Source organism: Melozone crissalis, unplaced genomic scaffold (genome assembly GCF_028551555.1).
Source record: "Melozone crissalis strain CALT ecotype California unplaced genomic scaffold, PUWL_Pcris_2 ptg000016l_1, whole genome shotgun sequence".
NCBI classification, from domain to species: Eukaryota; Metazoa; Chordata; class Aves; order Passeriformes; family Passerellidae; genus Melozone; species Melozone crissalis.
Genome location: NW_026535794.1, coordinates 47,797,607 through 47,820,500, shown reverse-complemented (window position 1 = coordinate 47,820,500; position 22,894 = coordinate 47,797,607). Strand labels below are relative to the sequence as shown.

The 22,894-nt window shown below is 38.0% G+C and overlaps 1 protein-coding gene across 1 annotated transcript in view; it reads right to left on the bottom strand.

The window, feature by feature from the left end:
* SEPTIN7 (septin 7) overlaps nt 1-22,894 on the bottom strand; it is a 78,429-nt gene that overhangs the window by 17,279 nt on the left and 38,256 nt on the right. Inside the window, 3 exon segments of the mRNA XM_054274069.1 lie at nt 2,731-2,865; nt 3,468-3,568; nt 9,504-9,610. Coding sequence (XP_054130044.1) covers nt 2,731-2,865; nt 3,468-3,568; nt 9,504-9,610 — 343 coding nt within the window.

The window sequence follows — 22,894 nt, the reverse complement described above, 5'->3', positions numbered from 1 at the left end:
CTGCTAGCTGAAAGTACACTCATTTAAGCAAGATGTAAGAACTCTATGAAGGTAGTAAAGTCTGTGTTATTAGCTGGAAGATAATCCCACTTAAAGCCTGACTGATAAGAGCTCACAGTTGTGAATTATGCTCTGTTCACACACAGAGTTGCAGGTTCTGAAAGTCTCCATATGCTTCCTCTTGAGAGTGGGCTAGGAGACTTTTTATTTAACCCCTGTAGCCTATGTACAAATGAATTAGAAATATCTCACCTCTAAATTGGTATGTAAAACAAAAAGACAGTTACAAAAGTGGATGACAGTGATAAAAACTAAACCATCATATGGGTATAGGGTGGCTGTGTGGTTGTATATTCACCGTCTATGTGGATCAAAGTGGTCAGTATTTCCTGTTTCCTGAAGTAAAACTAGAGAGGTTTTGATGCATTAATGACAGCAAGTTTAGTCAGGCTTAAAGGATTCACTTAGAGGATTTAACAAGATTATTTTTCATCCTAAAAAAATTAGTATTAGGAACATTAAAACCAGCCTAATTTGGTACTGAAATTTCTGAAAAGCATACATAAAAAAAGAATGAAGAAAATGTTCAAGAACACATATTTAACTTCATTTTTACATTTTCTACCTGTCACTGATTTCACCAATTCTCAACATGTGCCCATTAAATAGCTAACATTAAAGCACATCTATATTATAAGCACTCTTTTGGTTATCCATTCACCTTAATATGCTTTGCTCCTACTTGCTTCAAAAAGCTACCTAGGGCAGCAACACTGGGTTGAAGAGCAGCTGCCAAAGCAGAGTTGTTCAAGAGGTCTGCTGAACTAAGGACTTGAGTGTTTACAGAGGAGATTGAAGCAGGAAAGCTTTATATAAAGATTCCAAAATTGCAGAAAGATTGTGAATTCTATCATCATCCCATTCACTTACCTGGAAGGCTCCTCCTGTCCCTCCACTCTCTACCCCTGTTTCCACAGAAACCAATTCAATCATTTCAGGTGTTTATGGGACTACTAGCTAAAATGGTGGGATGTATTAAATAGGACTTTAACTGTTATTTTTTTATAATCTCTAAATTTCTAAAGCAGGCTTTTACAGATGTATTAAAATGACAAGTAGAAGCAAGCTCACCGACAAATGCTTAAATTCAACGTAAATATAATCATGCATTAAGAGTAAAGAGGACACTACTTGGTGGGTTAGATGTGCTGCTGTCTGCAGAGGGAACAGGAGTAAAGACTGCATCACCACAAAAACCAGGTAGGAAGTGAGCTCTGTCCTTTCAGAGAGGGCAGCATCTTAAAAGAGGAAACGAATGCTAAAAGCAGCACCAATTTTCTTCATTAACTTCCTTACTGAGATGACAATTTTAAGCATTTATTCCAGGAATTGAAAAACAGCGTGAAAACCTAGCATAATTGTACACCATAATTGTACACCTTTTTCTCCCCTAAAAATAACATGAAATACCTGTACAAGGAATATAATTTTACAGCTTTTAGCCTCACAAATTTAGTGGCCAAACTTTAATCCATTGGAAACATTACTTTTCTTTTTCCTTAAGAACAATTTGTACCTCCCACTGATTTAGGAAGTTCTAACAGACATGAGGGTGTGCAGGGAAGACATGCTTTTTGAAGAATGTGAAAATTAGCTCAGAAATAACTGACTAACACAAGGGATCATCTTCTCGTTATTTAAATTACATTTTGGATTTTGCACATTACTAAAACAGCACGTCAAGAATTCAAATGTTTGCATTTAAAACTGACATGCATGTTGAGCAAAACTGGCATTACAAACATGCCTGTTGAACAACAACAAAATACTTAATAAAGGCAAGTCTACATAAAAAAAACCTCCACCCTCTGGCATTTCTTTCCATATTTGGAAGTATCTGTACAGTTCAAAATTATTAGACCCATTCCAGTGCTAGCTACAGAAGCTAAGTATAATAGCTGTCAGTTTTTACTGCCTGAGGAATACTCTTTAAATTCCTTCATCACTCCCTTCAATAAGTTTTACTACTTTTGACCGACACAATAGAATAGGCTTAAACTTATCTTCGCCTCCTTCTGGTTTTGAAGGTGTAACTCAAGAGTCTGACAAATTTAATAATGATACCATGATAAAAAGATAAACAACCAGTTTCAGATAGTTAATCTGTACCTAATACACCCTGAAAATGCAGTTCTCCCTGTCTACCACTAGATAGAAGTCTGATCTAGTAAAAACTATGCAGGGGTGGAAGATCACATAATAACTGAAAAATAATCTGCAATGCCTATACTGGAAGTGCCACTAGACAAAATACTACACACCAAGTGAATTATTGGTATGCTTACAAGCAAGCATGAAACTTTCCATCTCCAATTTACACTAATGGGAGGGAGGTAGGAAGAATGGAAAGGAAAAATCCTTTTGCTTGACATGTGAACCACTTTCTCCTAATGTGATCTAAGGACATACAGATCACAAACAGACCTGGCACCTGTGAACGTCTTTGTATTTTTCATTGCTAGAATTCTCTCTCTCTTGTTATGCAATTAATGTGCAATTGTACTGTCTGGTGTTTGGCTTGCTAATGTTTGACAAGCCAAAGTAAACTCATCTTTGAAATTAAGCATGATCTGCAGGCCATTGAGAAAATCCAATTTGGAACTCAGATTGACAAATTTGGATATTTATCTGAGATAAGAGAATGAAAACATAAAATACACTAATACAAACCCATGTCCTGAAGGAGCAATGAAGTATAAACAACACTGCACTCTATTATCTGGCATCTGGCGTCTGTTCACTCGAGATTCTGCATTCAGGTAGTCCTCAAATTTACTGTCAATGTAGTCAATAACTGGCTGCCAGCTGCAGAGATTACATGAATAAAAACCTGTAAGTTACATTATACACATAAAGAAACCTCTTTTTGCTAAGAAATAGATGTTCACAATTTCCCCACAGCTTGGGGTGGTTTTTTTTGCTTTTCATTTGCTTTTTTTTAATTAAGGTACTTCAACACTGCAACTGATCAACTCTTCAACCTAAAATTGAGTTACATAGTTCTGAAGATACAATGTGTGAGTCCACTGAAAAAAACCTTTCAAACACAATCACATTCATTGTAAAAGCATAAAAAGAGAATACTTAAGAACTGTAGCTAAAGGAATATGCTTCACTGATCACATCTTGTGACAGCACAGAAGGTGGTTCGGCACACTGCATGTGTGGATAAAGAGCCAAATGCACCATTCAGTTTAAGGGGAAAGGCTGACTGCACTTCAGTCAAGTTATAAAGGCACTTGGAATTACAGTAGTTAGAAGTTTTCAGCTAAATGAAAAGTTTAGAAGTGTTAGTATTTTAACTGAATATTGAAACCTGCATTTTAAAATATGTCACAAGGTATTATCACACATACACAAAACGCAATGTAGAATTATCATGGGAGAACATACAAAGAATGTCTTACCAATTACTATTATCCACAGCATCTCCAAATCCTGGTGTGTCAACTATTGTAAGTAGTAACTGAACACCACCTTCTTTGATTAAAACTTTTGACTGCTCAACCTGTAAAATTAATACAGTAAGATTAAATTTTTAGCAGTTTAGTCAACTACCTTAAACACTGGGAAAAGCATTCTATGAATAAGAAGCCTGACAAAGAATTGCTAACTTTTCTGCTTCAGAGGTACTCTGTGTCTGTGTTCTGCTTATAAAATGCCAATAATTTTACAATAATGATTTTTTTAAAAGAAAAAGATAATTATTTAAATAAAGTCAGTGATAAAAGAATTCTCTAAGTATATGGGATATCTTAATACTTAAATTCCTGATTCCTGATAAACAGGAAAAACCTTAACCAGGCATTAAACTTGATAAAGTTTTCAAAGAAAATGATACTTTTCAAAACTAATCCTCCCCATAAGCATCTTAGACACTTCTAGTCGTGTTAATGTATTTTTAAGAATACATTTATTTTTCAGCTATCATAATGGTTGAGAATGGAATCTCAAAGTGATGGTTTCCTATTACCTACAGAATTATACTGGAAAGTAATACAATCTGGCTGCAATCTGCTGAGCTAGACCTCACGTGACTGTAATGGATTGGGTTCTGTTAGCTCAAGCCACTGATGGAAACCGTCCTCAGAAGGGAACTGCATCAGCACAAGGAATGATGCAAGACTGGGGTGTGGGAGTTCATGCCTCCAGTTGTGACCACCCACCCACAGCACAGCTCAGGAGCTTGCACTGAACATGTCACCCAACAGATTAAGCATGCCATGACAGAGAAGAACTAGGCTAAGCAGCACTCTTCTCCCTACGAATATTTCAGTAATCATTGATATTGCCAATGTCAGTCCATCTGTCTGAGAAAGTGCTGTACACCACTGTAGTAGCAGTGAGATGCACAGCAGCATGAAATGACAAACCCATGTTGGCTTCTTTCCAATTGCTCAAACATTTAATCATCCTTTTTTTTCCGCCTGATATTAAAACAATTCCTATTAAATCACAAGTTACATCATTTTCTAGATATGATTCAAGAAATCAGCCATGTAAGCCATTTATCCAGAAACACATGAGAGCTGGAAGACACAAGGTAATGCCATCTTGTTGCTCATTGCTTAACATTCCTTAAGCCTCACAAACCCTAACTGGGGAGAGAAAACAAAGTTCTATTTATAATAAACCCTATCTGGATGGTCTCTTGACTAGTTCAAGATTTGAGAAATATCGTATTGATGCTTCTTAAGCTCTTGCACATCTCTGATTGTTATGCAAGTGAAGCAGACTCCCACAGCCACACCTGAACATTATTGCAAACGCTCTGCAATCACTGCTTATGTGATGCAGTGTAAACCCTCAAGATAAACTACTACTGCAGAAAGACAAACTAAATCCCTCTTGCACAAGTGTAACACTGATTCCAATTCAGAAGAGAATATCCAGAATCACAGAAAACAGTAACTACCTACAAAGAAAGCTTGCTATTTAATCTCTGAGTATGCAGGATGCTATTTTTACCTACTCATCAGTAGGGACCCCACCCAAATTGGATCAGTCCCTTTCGCTGCTAGTTCTCAAACAGTTAATGGCTACCAGGATACTGCTCAGAGAAGTATCCAGGTTGGGCTGGACTTCCAGACCACCCAATTCAAACTCCAACATGAGCAGGCCTTCCTACAAGGTTAGGAAGGTGTAAAAAAACCCCAGGAATTAAAACCAACCAAACAAAACTGTACACACACCAGCCTATGCCACCACCAAGTTACTCTCTGACAAACTATACAACTCTCATCCTTCCAAGAGCCTGCAGCTGAAAGCCATGAGAACCTAGGAATACATGCACTGCTTTAGAAATGTACATTTTAATTATGGTGAGTGTATTTCCCCCATCCTCTAGAGTTCTATCAAGAAATTTTATTGTACACAATTGATACCAGAACTCAAGGCAGTAATCCCCTGCCATAGTCAACTCAGCCAAGAGTTTACTACTCAGAAGCTTTAGCACACAAGAGATTAACTTCTGATTCCTTGCATTCTTTTGGCTATCTTGCATATAGTAACCACACAGCCCTCCTATTACCAAGCTCTCTGCAAGTATACAAAATCCACAACACTTGCAAAATACTAGAGATGATAATGTTAAGAGATGTGCTCTTGCCAAGAGCTACAAGGTATCAGCTTTATTCTCCAGCACAAAAATTCCCAGCAAGAACCATTAAATTATTATGGGCTCACAGTGGAATGCCTTTACAAAAGAAGCAATTAATAAAACATTATCTTGAACATATGTTTATACCAAAGGAAAAGAAAGGTCAGGAGATCTCAGAAATGTCACGCCAAGCATTTTCCCTGATTCTGCATACTTGTAAAATCTAAGTGTGGTTGAATTTGTGAAGTCACCTTCTGACAAATGGTCTGCAGCAACTGAATCTCTGCAGACAGTGCTAATACATTACTGGGTTGTGAGGATTTAAATTTTTTTCTTACTTTTCATAAATTCATGTAGTTATCTTGCTATCAGAGCAGGATTTTCACAAACCTACAGAACAAGAGATATTAGCTGATGAATTAAAAGTCCTGTGCATGTGCTGTGGACAATCAGACCACATCTAGGATATATTGTAAGCAGTGGATTCTACTGGTAGGAAACATTAGACGAAGACCCTGCCACAAAGCCTCTGCAAAGTTGCATTTTTCTAACCTAAATGGATGTGTCCATACATGGTCAAAGTCAAAGAAAGCAGCAACATCTGGAAAGGATCCAGAAAATCACTGTAAACTAGTGTCATTCACAGTTAAGCATCCAACTGCATCCCATCATCTGATTTACAAGTATTCCCAAGGGATTCATGGAAAACATTAGTTCAAGTCTTGGAATTTAAGACTTTTAAAGAAAAGTCTCCTCCAAAGAGGCATTTTCCCATGCACTCCAGTCACCTGGGTCACACGGGTCTCCTTGGCAGCTACTACACAGCGTTCATCACTTGGTGCTTGTTACAGCTTGATTGCTTTCTATTGGATGAAACATGCCTTTGCCATCCTGCAGTTAAGGCAGTCAGATAATGATCAGAGAAAACACATTTAATACCCTCTCATTTCTCAGTGTGTTTCCTTTGAATTCATCTGACACCAAATCACTTACTCTTAACCGTTTTTCTGCATTTTCTATGAGATTAATGCAAAGGAGCTGCCAACAACTCCAAACTGCAAAAGCCCAAACCACAGTTTGTGTTTATCTATGTGAGAGCCTCATACACAATTCCTGATCAGTAAGTTGTTCCCACCATATAAGAATAGGTGATTATTACAACCAAGATCTGAGGATGCTCAAGTGAGGTGGTTTCTCTCATCCCTACCCTACAAAACCCTTTTATCAGTCCTCAACTTAAAAAAGGTTTTCATTGGCAGAGTACAAATCCAGTGGATCCAAACAGCAACTCCCACTGCTTATTCTTTAATTTTTGACAGGAAACACCTCCACATCATAGACACTGCTACCACACACTATTTTCAAGCTTGTAGGGGGAAACAATTTTATCCTCACTTACACTGACAATGAAATAAGATAGTTTCACTTTCTTTCTTAAAATGCTACACTGACTTTTCATTCATCCCAAGAAACTGAAAGCAAAGCTGCACTGTAAGTATATTAAAAAAAAAAAGTACATATTAGATGAAGTCAAAATATTAGTTTCTGGAAGAGAAGACAGTCTTTAAATCTATTTCATTCCCACCATATTCTTTTCTAAGTCATGTCAGACTCCAATTCACTACTGAAAATAGCTTTGGCAAGCTCTTGCCCTCAAGCTTTAGCCCACATAGTGGAAGTAAGAAGAAAATGCAATGACTTTTCAGCCTGAGCTCTGTTCAAACCCTTTTCTTCCCCTCTCCAGCTTTACATACAAAAACCAAAATCATTAAGTGAGGCTTTCTGGAAAGTATGTTTCCTTTACGTAAACCAGTAAATCAATACAAATCAAACCACCTCGATGGTCAGAAGGAACAACAGATCATCTAATCCTGCCCCCTAACAGATGAAAGTACTTAACTCAAATTCCAGAAATTCCAAACAGATTTTCATATTTTTTCTTACACTGATGCACCTTTAACTAAGGGGGGAGTGAGTTCTCTGGAAGATGTCTTGGTTTGATTTTTTTGTTAGCTTAAGTACAAATTCTTCCAAAGATTTTTTCCCAACTGAAAAAAACCAAAAATCTTCCAACCACAGGGAATCCATCCTACTGTTATTTAAACTAAAATTCAATGAACATAACCTGAATTGGTTTAGCTTCTGCTAAACTAAGATGTAATCATCAGTAATGAAATCATGCTACATCTCTCTTCCAATAAAAAAGTTACCCATCTATTCAGTTTTCCAACAGTCACTGATTGGCTCAGTAATAAGTACATTATATGAGAGTTTAACTCTCTGCACACCTCTTCCATCCCACTAAACATCTCTTTGAAACAAGTAAGCTGTTTCAAGACCTTATTCAAATAATGGTCTGATGCCCCTGATAACAAGCTTTGAAGTCCATTCTGTCAGTCACGATGGATTTACATTAAACTGATAAAGCAGCATAATAGATATGAACAAAGCTAAGAAGCTATTAATACATTGTTAATCAAACTCTGGATGTTCAAAAGCTTTTCTCAAATAAGACAAAAACTATATTCTGCAATGAATTCATTTTGTGATAGCTCAACATTAAAGCTTGAATACTAACTGATAAGCAATGCAATTGAAACATCTCAATATGGACATAATAACTAACTTTTTCCTTCTACTGTGGTAATGATTCTGTGCTCAGATACTGGATTTTAAAATGTCTTACCCAAAACCCCAAACAAAAAAACCCCCGAGGTCCCACAAAGCAATAAGGACAGTGGTTCATGACACTGGAGCCTAATTACTTGATTCCAATGAGTAAAAAAGCACTCCATTTTACAGCTTCTGTTTAGCACCTTGCATACCCTCCTAACACAACAAAGGGCTCAATCACTTTATGACAACTCTACAATTGCCCAGTCCCTTCAGCCACAGTTGAATTTTGCAGCTGGAGGAACTCTGCTGGACAACAGCAGCAATGGTGAGCATCCATGGCCCTCACCTGAAGAAAGTCAGATTATCACAAGCTATCTTCACCAAAGTCTTAGGCAAGTGCACATCAAGAGAGGTAAGCAGAGCTCATGCATCCTTACTCAGCTGCTCAGCTGTGGAGGCAGAAAGTACCTCACAAACACAATGATTCCTAAACTACCCATAGCATTATTACTTCTTAGCATTAGGTAGCTGTCATTTTTAGTAATCTTTTTCTAAGACAGAAAACATGCTCCTTTTCTTAAGGGAAAGTAGCAAGTAGCAAGTTATTACACAAAAAAAAAAATGGATCAGCTTCAGTTTTCCAGTCTTTGGCTTAATATTTTATGTGGATCATACACTTGCCTAGGTCTAGTGCTTAAAGTCAGGTAGGTTCACCCTAGTCCCTGATGTTTTAGAGTAACAACTTGTAACAGGTAAACAAACAAGGTACCATTATGCCACTAAAGATACAGTCTGCACAAGACTCACAGATACTTTTATACCCAGGCACCTGCCCTTCTGTCAAATCATTTACTATTTGGTCTCTAAACGCCTGCCTTTAACAGACAGGTTTTACTGCAGACCTATGTGTTTCTACAGATTTCCTCACTATTTTAATTGATAATAAAAATACATTTTCAAAGAGTTCTGCACATATATGTGCATTTTAATCTACAGGCAAAACACAAAACACTTCAGGGCTCCCACATTTCTACAGGCTACAGGTTTGAGAACCTGAAAGTTTTGCTGTTCAGAGACACTGAAAGACACACTGAATATTTCTTAGTGGTTCATATCATGACTAAATGTATCTTGAAACTGAGGTGCTAGTGTGACAACTTATATCACCTTACATTACTAAATTGAAAGTTAAAATATTCAGGCTGTACCATTTTTCCCCCAGACATACCTGTACAGTCTTTTTAATTCTGTGTGAAGGACCTGGATACTCTGGGGAATACAATTCTGTTAAGAATAACGAGTTGATTAATGTTGATTTTCCCAGTCCAGATTCACCTAGAAGAAAACAGAACAGTTTCAGTAAAACCAGGAGTATAATGTCAAATATAAACATTTAGGTCTACATTTCAAATGCTCTTTAAACATTGTACCTGAAAACATGCACTGCACTCTTAAGACCTTGAGAATCTATAATATTTTCCAATTTCAAGTGAAACCTTTCAAATCCAACTGCCACTGTTGGGCTCTATAGACATTAATTTTTCTGATCATATTAAGAATTAAGTGTATTGAGCACTTTTGTCCATTTCTCCCATTACAAGATACAGAGATGATATTACAGTGAATTTTATACACAAGCTATCTTCCTGGTATAACTCATCATAATGCCAAAGCAGATTAAGTTGTCTCCTTTATTTCAAATATTATTTATTTGAGAGTCTTTATTATCAGGGTGAGGGTGGGAGTAAGGGTGGAGGGAGAAAGACTGAGATTAGCTGGCTATAACTATTAAAGCCACAAGAGATAAAATGAAGTTTCAAATGACATGGTTTGCCTGGCAATTTTGTTGTTGTTGGGGTACAGAAGGAGGCTGGTTTTTATTAGGCATTTTTTGATAATTTCTTCATGACCAACAGTAAATCAGCCTTGCTAAACAATGAACTGCCATGACAATCCAAGCAAATATAGCTAAAGACGCCAGAGCAAAGTTTATCCTCCATTTACAGCTCTACAGAGACAAGGGCAGGAATTTCAGATCAACTACTTAACATTCTAAAATAAAAGTCTTTTGCTTAGGTTTTTTTTTTTTTTTTTTTTTTGGTTGGTTGGGTTTTTTTTGTTAAGAAACTACTTCAACTCAACAATTCACAATGGCATTAGAACTAAGGAGAAAGGTATAAAAAATGGTTTTTTTCTGTTTAAATTTTATATGCAGCCTGTCAGTGACCTAAACAGAAACAGTTACAGAGAAATTTCCTTTCAAGCTAACAAATTTGAGGGCAAACCATGTGCTTTCACTACAGTAAAAGGGAGGGAGGAAAATTAGCTGAACTGGGCCTATAATTGAAAAGTAACACTTAACTAAAGCACTAATCACTCCAGCCCCAACAAACATTGTGCTGATTTAGAGACTGAACTGAGAAAACCTCCAACCCTGTCTTGAGATAAACGTCCTGGGTTAATGCAAGAGAGTTCTGTAACGGAGCAGTCAGGAGCTGTCTCATGGGTATCTGGGTTTCCTACAGGAGCTGGCTCACACACAGCAGCCATCTCGATGACAGCGGCGCAGCACAGGGTGTCTGCAGCACGGAGCAGAGCGATCTCATTAGCTACCCTGTAAAGGGATTAGCAGCTGATGAAACGCTGCAAGCAGAGCTCCTGCCGGCTGTCTGCGCTCTCAGCAGCGCTCGCTCCTCAAACTCCACCCTCTCGGACAGACGAGCTAAGCCGTGCTGCGACAGAGCAGCGGCTGCCCACAGCCAGGCTGATGGAAAGGGAGATAGGTACTCCAGGTATGGGTGTCAAAAGAGCAATGAACACTAACCCCACCAGGACAGGTTTAGGCAAGCCAGCACGGACATGCCTGCTGACAAGATTTCATCACTGCCCTGCACATTTTGCTTTTTTCCGTGGTCAGATGCATGAGACACCTACGAACTCTGCCTCCGAGCCTGGTTATAAAAGACACCCGTTTGCTACTCGGCATCTGCAAGACTTAAAGGGCAGGGACAGCTGCAGCCGAGGGGCCTCCCCACCAATTCTGCAACAGAAAGAAGCTTCTGAAATGCCCAACTTTCCATTCTCATAGATACATCCTGGTTAAAGCTTAACCTCCATCTCACAACCCTGCTCAAGAGATAGACATCATTCCAGTTAAACTGAAGGTTTTTGTCCACCCTACTGAAGCCCTCAAGAGGGTGGCTCTGGTTTTGAAATGCACAATTCATATCCTTTCAGTAACCTTTGCTTTTTAACTTGACCATAATCTTGTAAAAGGCATCCTACTACAGTATTGAAGAAAGATTTTAGCATCAGATTCCACTCGAGTATACAACAAAGGCTGCTGGCTGCTCCTTCTTTCTCCCTTCTATTAGGGTTACTGCCAATCTTAATATGCCGAAGAATTTCAGGTGAAAAACACTGACAACTACCACTTCTCCTGAAAATGAGTGCCTGTCAAGTTGTCATTGAAATTCAACATATGGAAATAAGATTTTCAGCTTCAAAAGAGTGTAATGGAAAACCAGCAGCTTGCCCGAGATGGCTTGGGCAGCTGTAGCACTCCATACCAAGCAGTCTCTGAACTGCTGAAGCATTACACCCTGAGAGAGCTGAGGTTTGCTCCCCTCCTCACCCTTCACTGCCCTTGCAGCTGCAAGGATGTGAAGACAATTTTGAACTGAAATTAGTGAAAAGAAAGTATGCTAAAGATATTTATGCTCAGTCTTGTTACCAAAGGTGCCCAGCATCCTGGATATCCTTACCCATCATGCTAACTTTAATCAGCCAGTGCAGATTATAACAGTTTAAACTGCTTAACTGCTAGCAGTAATTGAGGTATCACATGTAAGAGTCTGCATCAATGCACCATTCCTGGATGCAGTTGTGCCTTAGACCTTGTAAAGGGTCAACATCTGCAACAGCAGTAAGAGGCTATAACGTCAAATAAAACAGTTGCACTGAAACTGAAGGTAAAAACTCTAACTGGAACATTTAAAATTGTATTATAGGAAGTCATACTGCTTCCACTGTAATAAAACAAGTTTCTCTGATAACTGCAGTGAAAATAGAATTAGAGAGCTCAACTGTAACTGAACATTCTATCAGCCTTTCTGGACACACTAAAATATTGTAATTTTCATTAGAAATACAGTTAAAAAAAAATTCTAACCCCAACCAAAACAACCCCCCCAAATCCCCCAAACACACACACATCAAAACACCCTTAACTCCACGGCCAAACAAAACCCTCTGTCCTTCCTAAAATTACTTAAAAGGATTGCTTACTGGAAAGGCTGAGAAATCGGCTTCCACGGATGAAACAGGCTTTGAATATGACTAACAATACCACAAGGGAGAAGGGAAAACAAGTGAAATTTAATTTTCCTTTCTTTACAGAAAAAAAAAATATACATCCCAAATAAAATGCATCCTCCCACTTTCAGTGGGCATGTCTGATGAGATTTTGCCCTTTGACCATTGCATGAACTGGTAAAACAATGCAATGTAATAGAAACTTTTCAACAGCAGTAACTTCCAATCACTTAATGAATTATGATGCAATTAGACCTAGGTGCCTAATTTAGAGTGAGCAATTTTTAGAAATTTGTTTTAAAAAGAAGAAAAAAAGGAAAACATTTATTTTGCAGGGTAATCCTGAATCCACAATGTTAATTATTTCTGGTATCCAGGTACTGCTTTAACCTTGCCCTCATTCTCCCATTAAATATTTCACATAGGCTTCAAATTCTTCTGAATATTGTTCTTTTTCTTCATTATTTTGTGTCCCATATTTATAAACAGCTTAGTGTTTCCAAATGTTAACATTTTATCAGGCTGTTTTTACAGCCACATTCAAACACATGAAGCTGGCCACGCTTGTTGGCAGAAATAAGCACATACTTTTACTAACATACTTTTGTGAAGGAATACCTTTTGTGAGTCCTCACAGGACTAGCAGAAGTTCCAACTCTTCTCAAGTCCATGAATTTCTAAATGGCTGTACAAATAGAGTGGAACTCTTCTTATACATGTGGGTTAATGATTACCTCTTGACCATTAGCATATTTCTAAAGATGGCTCATAGCACATCACTTTACTAACCCTGGATCACAAAATTTTTTCTCCTCTGAACAAAACACTGACCAAGTACTTTCCTTTTTTCCTATACATATAAGACCAGCTGTTAACATGAGAAAACAGACCAAGGAAAAAACCCAAAAAACAACACATTCAGTCTCCTCTTTTATATCTGAAACATATAGATCTCAAACATACTGCTAGGGATCAGAGAAGACCACTAGGAAACCACTGGGATGGTTTGCAAACCATGTAAATATTGTCCAGAATAGTACTAAAGCAAGTTAGCAAAGGAAATTGATAATAAAAATACTGGAACAACAGTGTACAATCCCTGTGAATAGAGGAAAGCAGTGCTCACGTAAAAAAAAAAAGTAACTAGCTCAACTGAACTACATAAATCTTTCACTTTCATTTCCAAATCCCTCCTCATAAATGAACCAGAAATCCTAATCTGTGACAATCAGCTAGAAAATCTACTCACAGCTAACTTGTTTTCATCAGTTCTTGCTATGACTTTATTACTACAAAAAGCCTCAAATTGCCAGCATCTGCTCCCTATGATAACAGAAGTGAATTGTTACCTTTAATGATGCTTTTTCACTGTTCATTGCTGTGGCACATTGAGCACGTAGTATATTTTCAACCTCCTCCAACCTTCTAACCTCTGTCATTCACACTCAAATATCTATGAGAAAAATGGACAAGTCCAACCTAGGTTTCTCTCTTCTGGCTTTATTTGTAACTTCTGGTGGAGACTGCAGTTTTCTCATTCATATATTGCCCCTCTCAACAGTGCATCACACTACATTTTCTAGATACCACATCATTCTAAAAATCCAGAATAGGTTGTCTTCTATATCTTTAGAATCTTGTTTCTAAAACTCAAACACCAAAAAAAGCATGACTTGCATTCTTAGATTTATGACCTCACTCACATGAGAGCTCATTAAACATATTAAGTGATCAAGGTGAGTAACCAATCTTGAACATTCTCAGCTCGCTCTCTGCATGACTTCCTACCTCTTCATTTTAAGTTACTCTTGCAGAAACAACCAGAAGTTCTCTACTCTTCACTAACAATTACTTGGCTATCTACCATTGAAACAGTATTTCATGTTTATGCCCTGTGACAGTCAACTGCACCACTGGGAACATGACCATAAGTGTTATGTGTATTTAGGAATTTCAAGTTGCTTTCCCAAGCTCCAGGTGGGACTACGAGACTGCCAAGGAACCACCCACCAGCAAGAAAAATGTTTTGCGCACTAGAAGCTGAGACTTCAGTTAAACTGCTCAAGTGATTTGCTTCATATATCACCACCAAGAAGATGGCCCAGTCTCTCTGTCACTGTCTCTATTAACCAGACACAGCAAGAACTGCAGATTGAAAAGAAGCATTAACTGCTAGTTCTCATGGCTGAGAGAAGGTAACTCATCTCAGTGGGACTTGCAGCTCAGTAAGTCCCATGGTAACCAGGTTTCCACAATTGCACAGGGTTTTTGGAAGCTTCCACGGCATTTTAAGTAGACATCTGTATTTCGAGTTTCTTGATACAATCGAGGATAAGCTGCAGTTACTTCACTGCTTTTTCAGAATGAAGATATCCAACAACATGTTTCTTCTGTGATGAAGTGCATTTGATAGCACATTTGACAGCCACAAAGAGTTATCACAAGGGGATCAAATTCAACAGAAAAATGCTGTACTTCTCCACAACCTACTTACACGGAATGTTTACACCAAAGTATATTTTATTTTTAGCTGGTGAGCAAGTTTTTTCCTGGAATTTTTCAATTTCATAAATTCTAATTATTGTGACAGTTTTTGCTTAAAATATAATCTCATTAGTTTGATGCTGGTGACTCAAAGAAGGGCAAAAAGCTTGTCAGAAGGCATAAAAAATAATGCATTTCATCTTCTTTCATCCTTGTATATTCACAGTTTATGTGCACAACAGCACCTGCAGCTTTATGCAAATACGCAATGGCTTTGATGGCACTGTAACATGCAAGCTTTTGCTTTCATACAAAAGGGAAGCTACAGGAATAATCAGAGAGCCTGAACTACAGCAAGTGGTATGACAGAACAGTCCTCATGCCAGGGGGAAATGATGCTCTGCCATGTCATTATAGACAACCACAAAAATGGAGACTACAAGATGCTTTTCATTTCAAGTCTGATTTTAGAAGCTTTTGTAAAGGCTAGCTCCTGCCTTCAGTGCTCTACAAAATACAAACATGTAAGAACATCCAAATGAAACCTGTCAGGAGGAGGATAGGAGCAGGACCATGCTGCTACCACATATCTGCTTTTCCATGTAGGATGGTGTCATGTGAAATCCTGCAAATTATCAACTCTGTCTTTTACAGACATTTGTAAGGGGAAGAAAGTCAAAGCTCCACCATTTAACAACTTGAATGTGAAGCATAAATTATGGAAGCAACATATGTTAGAGCCACAAAGAGGCTCCTAGCAAAACAGAAGAACAAGGAAGTCTAGCAGCAATAAATCCATTTCTGCCTGTCAGCAACTGCATCAACAGCAGCATAATTTCAGCATTTATGATACAGCAAGACAATTTAATCAATTTTCTTAGAGCAGAATTTAAAGTGCAATAACTGAGGGCAGACTCTTAGTATATCATTCTTGTCAGAGATGACATTTAAATAACTCAGAAAAGCCATTAGCAGAGATGGGAAATACCTCAGAAGAATATTGCAACAGATCCTACACAGCATTTTCCAAGTACTATTGCTTCTTCTCAAAGCAGAAGCAGGTCTAGCTTTCTACAACTGACAGATTAAAGCTGCCATGAAACAGTGGTTCAACTTCACAGGTGAAATTTTGACTACTGCCAAGAAAAATGGTCCCCTACTCCCAGTCCAACTCTTGCACTAGAATTCACAATGCAGCATGGGAAGCAAGAAGCAATCCACCAAACTAGGGCAAAGAGGGCTTCAGTATGGAAAAATGAGGGGGAGATGACACCAGACAGATGAGCTAAGTCAAATACTCTCCTCTCTTTTTGGAAACAAGGATAAGTGTAAAAATCTGCATTTAAAACTAGACCTCTTCTCTGTCACAAAAGAATTACCAGCAATTTGCAAGTCAAAGAATTTGTGGCACTTCCTGAAGAAAGTCTTATTTCCTCTTATTGCATATACAGGCTTTGCTCCTGATAAGCAGCATGTCTGCAAAGTAGCCATTTAAAATAGGACATGTTACCTAATTTAACATGAGGCATGGAAAGAAATCTTTCGGCATCGTGGACAAAAATTTGCAGCCCAGTAAAAACCAAGGAACCAAAACCACAAGTTTCTCTTCACTTCCAGTTCTTCAACATTACTGCAGATGACAAAAACACTGCATGGCATTGGTCCCCTCTTACCCAGTACCTACAACAGCTGAAATGTAACAATCTGAGCTTCAGAGTTTCAAGCCCAACATTAGCAGTCCAGGCTTGCCATAGCTTACCTTGCTTTGTTTTCTGTGTTAGGTGAAATAAAACTCCCATGACTGATTAAGCTGTAGTCATACTGCAATGCAGCTTTAGAGACATTACAAGCAGCAAGAAGTTGTAAAAACTGACCTACATGGGCAATCTCAATGCACAAGCTCTCTGTGAAGTAACTGGGTTAAAGAATTCAATTGGAAATGACAGAAGCTGAAGAGTTCCAGGACAAATTTTCTATGGTGAAATCTCACAACCAGGATATACCATCAATTTTCCACAGGCTTTGACAAAGCAAAAATAAAGGGCCTTCATAAGAGAAGAAAAAAAACCTTATTGCTTCAAAAATCAAATCAAGAGGAACAGAAACTGCTGTGAAAAATGATAAAGCAGGATGGTCTGTTTAAGGCAACAGTGCAAACATCTGGGACCACCACTGCTGCAGAGCTGGACTTCTTCTCTGGAGGCAAATACAGGGATAAATAGAATTGAATTCCCTGATTATACAAATTATTAATAAAAAAAAAAGAGGGGGAGATTATAGGAACATGAGATTTGTCACCTCCACATTACTGCTGACAGCCAATTGTACAGCATTTCCAGTACATAACTGCTAACATTTGCTGACTAAGGAATAAAAACTATATTAATGAACAGAGATTGCAGATTAGTCGCATTAGGCTCTTTCTATACTTGGACAGAAACAAAACTGACACAGCCATCAATATGCTAATGAAGAAATAAGAAAGAGTGATGTGGTTTACTTAATCTTTAAGATTAAAACATGTGGTACAGATACAGGGTCAACATCTGAATGTGACATGCATGTAACTCAAGAACAAGAAGCTCTAGACATCAACCTCAGCAAAAGGAGAGAAACGTGAAGCACTTTAGGCAGCATCTTCCTCAAAACGCCATCAAACTGATACATCTAAGGCATAAGCATCACAGAAAATTTCGAAGGACAAAAACCAAAATTGTTTTTATTTACATGGAACCTAATAAGTCTCTACAGAACAGTACAAAGAGCACTTATACTGATTTACTCAAATCATCATCATATCTTCCCTTGAAAATTTACACTATAACAGAATAAAAGCTACTGGAGGTATATTGAGTGCTCTCAAAATATCCCAGATGAGACACTCTGCTATTAAGCAAATTCACTAAGCTTTGTCAGAGGACTTAGAATATTTCTTGCGGTAGAATATTTAGAATATTTTCTTTCAATACCTTCTACCCTCCCTCTTGCTGCCTTCTCTCTTTAATATGCTTGGAAGGATATTTTAAAACAGGAAACTATGTTATGACAAACCCCTTAACTGGCACAAGTGGCAAGAGGAAGATACAGACAACTAGACAGAATTCTGAAAATACACCCCAGTGATACAATTCTTGTGGCAATAAGGAACAGGAAATTCGGGCAATGTTGCTTGCAAATTAGGATAATTCTGCTTCTTTGGTCTGGTGTTAGCCAACCAAGGAGCAAGAGGATCACAGAGATGTGCTCTCCTGGATACACTGCTGCCACTTCTAAGCAACCTTGGCAAAACTTGCTTTTGTTTCCCTAAGACAGCCTCCACTGTCATATTTTTACTGGAATTGTAAAAACGGGTATTTTAGCTCTAAAAAAGGGTGTGGAATAAGCTTGTGTTGTCAAGGCTACACCCTTTTTTATATGGTAACAACTGTTCTGCTTAAGTGCTAAACCATTGTTTCCAAACTGCTGCCACCACTGTTCAGTTTTCTAATAATGACTTAGAAGAAAACTGAGCTGCTTTTGTAGCCAACAGAAGCATCCATTTACAAAGTGGAAAGGAAAACAGCCAGGTCTGATAAGGTCATGTCCTAAGACCTGTCTAGAACACTTGCTATGCTTTGCAGTGGATAAGTCTGAAGGACAGACATGGGAGGTGGACCAGGAATCCTTCTGGAATTCCTGCCAGCTACAGAGGACACAGCCCAGAGCCAAGGACGCTGAATCTGCTAAGTGATAGGCTTGTCCTTTACTGAAGGTGAGAATGATACTCTCTTTTGAGTTTAGTCAAAAGAGGTAAAAATCATAATTCTTAAAATATTTTTCACATAAATTCTTATATAACTCACATAAATTCTTAAATCATTCTGTCAAATACAATGCAAAAAAAAAAAACCCCTAACATGTAAGCAAGTGAAAATCTGACATACTCTTTTCTGTCTCAATGCCTGCTGAGTTGCAGCTATTGTTTTCTGCTCTGCCTGGCACTGATGTAGCAGAAAAGTGGTGAACAAATACTTGTCAATAGCCAATTTCCTTAAAGTTAGCAACTTCATATATATTCCACACTTTTGCCAGCAGTGTATATCTCTAAAACCTCAAAAATAAAGAAATCTTGCAATTTCTTCTCCACAACAATGCAATGGTATCTCTCTAAATTAACCTTTTTTATACAAAACATCGGTTTCACCTCATCTTTTATTTCAATATTTATGCTACGCTAAGGCCAAGTTGCACTGTAGATCTCAAAGCTATTTGCCTCTATAGGGCTAGAAGGACATGAAACAGCCTCATAATTTCTATATTCCATAAATTAGAATACAACAATACCACTTTAGCAGCACTATGTATTTTTGTTTTATCCAGACTTCAAAATCTGAATTGAAGAAGTCTAATGTTGCTCTCCCATAGCAAAAATCTTCCCACACCTCAGGTGCCATCCTTAAAAAGTGATTTGTGCAATTATCATATTCCTATTCAAGTTTGTTGTCCAAAATGATATCAGATACACATTTCTCCTGAAACAGTCATTTTAGTAATAAGACTTTAAAAAATAAAGGAAATTAAATTAAACTTTAGTGAGGCATGGAAGTCCAAGTGAGATAGACCTGATTAACATGTAGTTACTTATTTATAGTTTATATGTGAAAGCTCCCCATTTGGGGAGCCATCTGAAAATGCATACTACTAAGATTTCCATATTCCACAAATGTTTCCTTTGGAAACAGACATCCTGATTTGGAAACACGCAACTAATTTAAAGCCAAGACTGCACTATGCTAAAGGATGTGTCATTTACAAACATTTAAGTTGTACTTTTAAAACCAAGAACAAATATTTGCCTTCATCCTACACCACACCGAGCAGCAGCTGCAACAACCAGTGCTAAAAAGAAGTGCCAACTCAAAAGGATGTTGCCAAAGTTATGTACATCCACTAATATCAGCTGATCTGATGTGTGACTTAAGCTGAGCAGTGCTACAGGTTGTGCTCTTCCTGAGCTCTCAAAAATTTCAGATGCATAGAGAATTCAAAAAACACAGTTTTTAAACATTTATCTAGTAATATTTTTCAATTCCACCCTACAGACTTCTGTATAGCCTCATTTAGTATTTTTAGTAGGAAGATTATCCATAGGATACAGTACTCTTCCAATTAGAGAAGTCAACATTCTTCAAGGAAAAAAAATCTCAGACATAAACACAGACCCTTTGTTACAACCACAACATTACATAATGCTCAAGATTTTTAGTCAAAACATTAGTTCAATGCAACCAAGGCTCACTTTGACAACTTTCTGAAACAAATGCCTCATATGACTGTCATATCAACCAGTACTGCCACTGAAAAAAAAATGAAATCCCAGCCCCGAAGCCATTCCTCCTTTGTGCTGACCCAAGATTTTCCTTTGCTGTGCTGCAAGCGGACTGAAGACTAACATTCCTTGCAGCTCCCAGAAAACACTCCAGCTGGATTTGCACACTAATCCAATTCAGGCCAAGTGCTATTAGTTCTTCCAGCAGCAGCACAGACTTAGGCCAGGTTAAAATCTGAACTTCAGCCTAGAGGAGCAGCTGCTATCGCTGGATCACAGCTTTTCTAATTAAACCAGAAGGACACTTTATAAATGCCACTGAGGATATTATGATTTTTCCAGTACTTAAAAATTATGAAGAATCATTTCCATTCTCTTACTCATGCCACCGACACCCTCTACATCAACTAAATTTTCCCATCCAAGCATCTTTAAACAGTTGTCCACTGCATTAATAAACAGCATAAAAAGAGAATTCCAGCATCTGTAAAAAAGATCAGGGACTTGAAAAAAAAAGCTCTACAGAAGAACTAGTCAAAAGGAGGCTGACCACATATGGAATGTATAGTATAATTTTTCCCCCCTTCATTTTGTTCTGGTTTTCATTAAACAAGCAAACCTTTTATGTTTTGGAGTGGTTTTATGTGGGTTTGTTTTTGTTTTGTGTGTGGTGTTTCTATTTTTTTGTTGTTTTGTTTTGGTTTTGTAGTTTGGCAAGGAAAGTACACAAGTCTCATTTTCCTAAAAGCCACCGTAACGTGGTCTAGGAAAAGCAGCTGACAAGCACATGATACTTAAATGAAAATATGCATCCAAGTTTTATAGTTTTTTAAGATGCGCAATTATTGAAAAGCTAGAAGAAACTGAGAAGAACACAGACCTTGAAATAAACAAGTCTAACAGTGAGCCCAGTGCCACTGTTAATAAAAAAGTGTTGTTGTTTCTTCACAGTGTTTTATCCATTAACATCTGTGATGCTCAACATCTTTGCCACGTTCTGAAGGGAAACCTCTCAAAGGACCCAGCAGTCTTGAAGACAGCAGTTCTGGTTCTTTTATTTTCCAGTGGTAACTTCATGCTGGTCACATTACAGATCTACCAACATTGAAGTGATTGAAGCAGGCCTTTTCCACCATCCCATTAGTTGGTGGAAAAAACAGCCATGCCAAAGAAATCCACAGGTATTGACACTAAAAAGAAAAAAGCAGCCAGATGGCACAGAAAACTTCCAAACAGAGTTGTACCTAAAGCACTGACTGACAAGGACTTTCTGCTGAATTTAAGATTTTTGAAAAGGAAGATCCAGTTCTGGGTTTTTCCTAGCCATTTCCAAATGCTATCAATTAATAGTATAACAGCCTTATAAAAAGAGTGGGGAATAGGGAGGCTTTTACCATTTCAGTAACACCAGGTATTGTTCAAATTTACTATGATGAAAAAACCAGTGTGGTTTTTTGTACTTGAATACCTATAGTGCTGTTGGGAACTCCATTCTCAAAAGTACAGGCAAAACAACAGCCAAGTCAGCATCACAAAAATGAAAACGTAACTAAGCACCCTAAAGGGCAGGGAATTAAAAGGGTGAAGCCAGTAGATTCAGTCATTGTGCTGCACTGTGCAGCTAGCCATCCAAAGGTAAACCAGCATGCTGGCAAATACCAGAATCAACAGAAAACTTGGGGCTGGAATGAGGAGAATGGTGAGAAGAGAAAGTCGCTAAGTGTTCAAAAAGTACAAGACAGTTTGAATAAAACTGAAAAATAAACTGCTAACCATATCTGAAAACAGCAGTTACACATAGGTAGCCCAAACCTATCTGCTTCTGAACAAGACTTCTCAACAGTGAAGCATCTAAGTCATGCACAGTGGTCAGAGAAAAAACATGGACAGAGTCCCAAATGGAATATAATACTGGGAGATCAGCATCAGTCACTCCAGCATCCAGTTACATGCTGCAGTGAGACAGTCCTGCAGAAAAATCAATTGGAAAGCTGTGGAAAATGGTTTTAGGCAAGATTCAAACTTCAGCAAAAATATGTTGTGCTGAGCTGTGTACATCAGTGTACATCAATAACCTCTCTCCTCCCAAAAGCATTCTTTCCAAAAATAAACTCACCATAAACATCCTCAACAAATTTCCTCTTAATGTGTTTCAGGTTAACTACTTTTTACAGTTTGAATGTAATTCTTCTAGTCTATAAAATAAAGACCAAGGTTGGCACTATGACCCCTGCAAAACATAGTATTTTCTTCCAAATTTCCATTAGGATTTATTTTGTCCTCCCCACTAATCTGCAATAATGCTTCATTTGAATTATAGGCCTAAATTGCTCCAGAAGTACTTGAGGCACTGAAGTGACCGACAGAAGTTATTTGTAATTGGCCCCAACTTGCTACTTGTACACCAGAGTCATATTTCACAACATGCTCTACCCCCTCAGTCAGAGATGCAGGGCTGTAATCTCTATCAGGATGCTGCACTCCTTCTTCCAAACATACCAGTTAACTCAAAA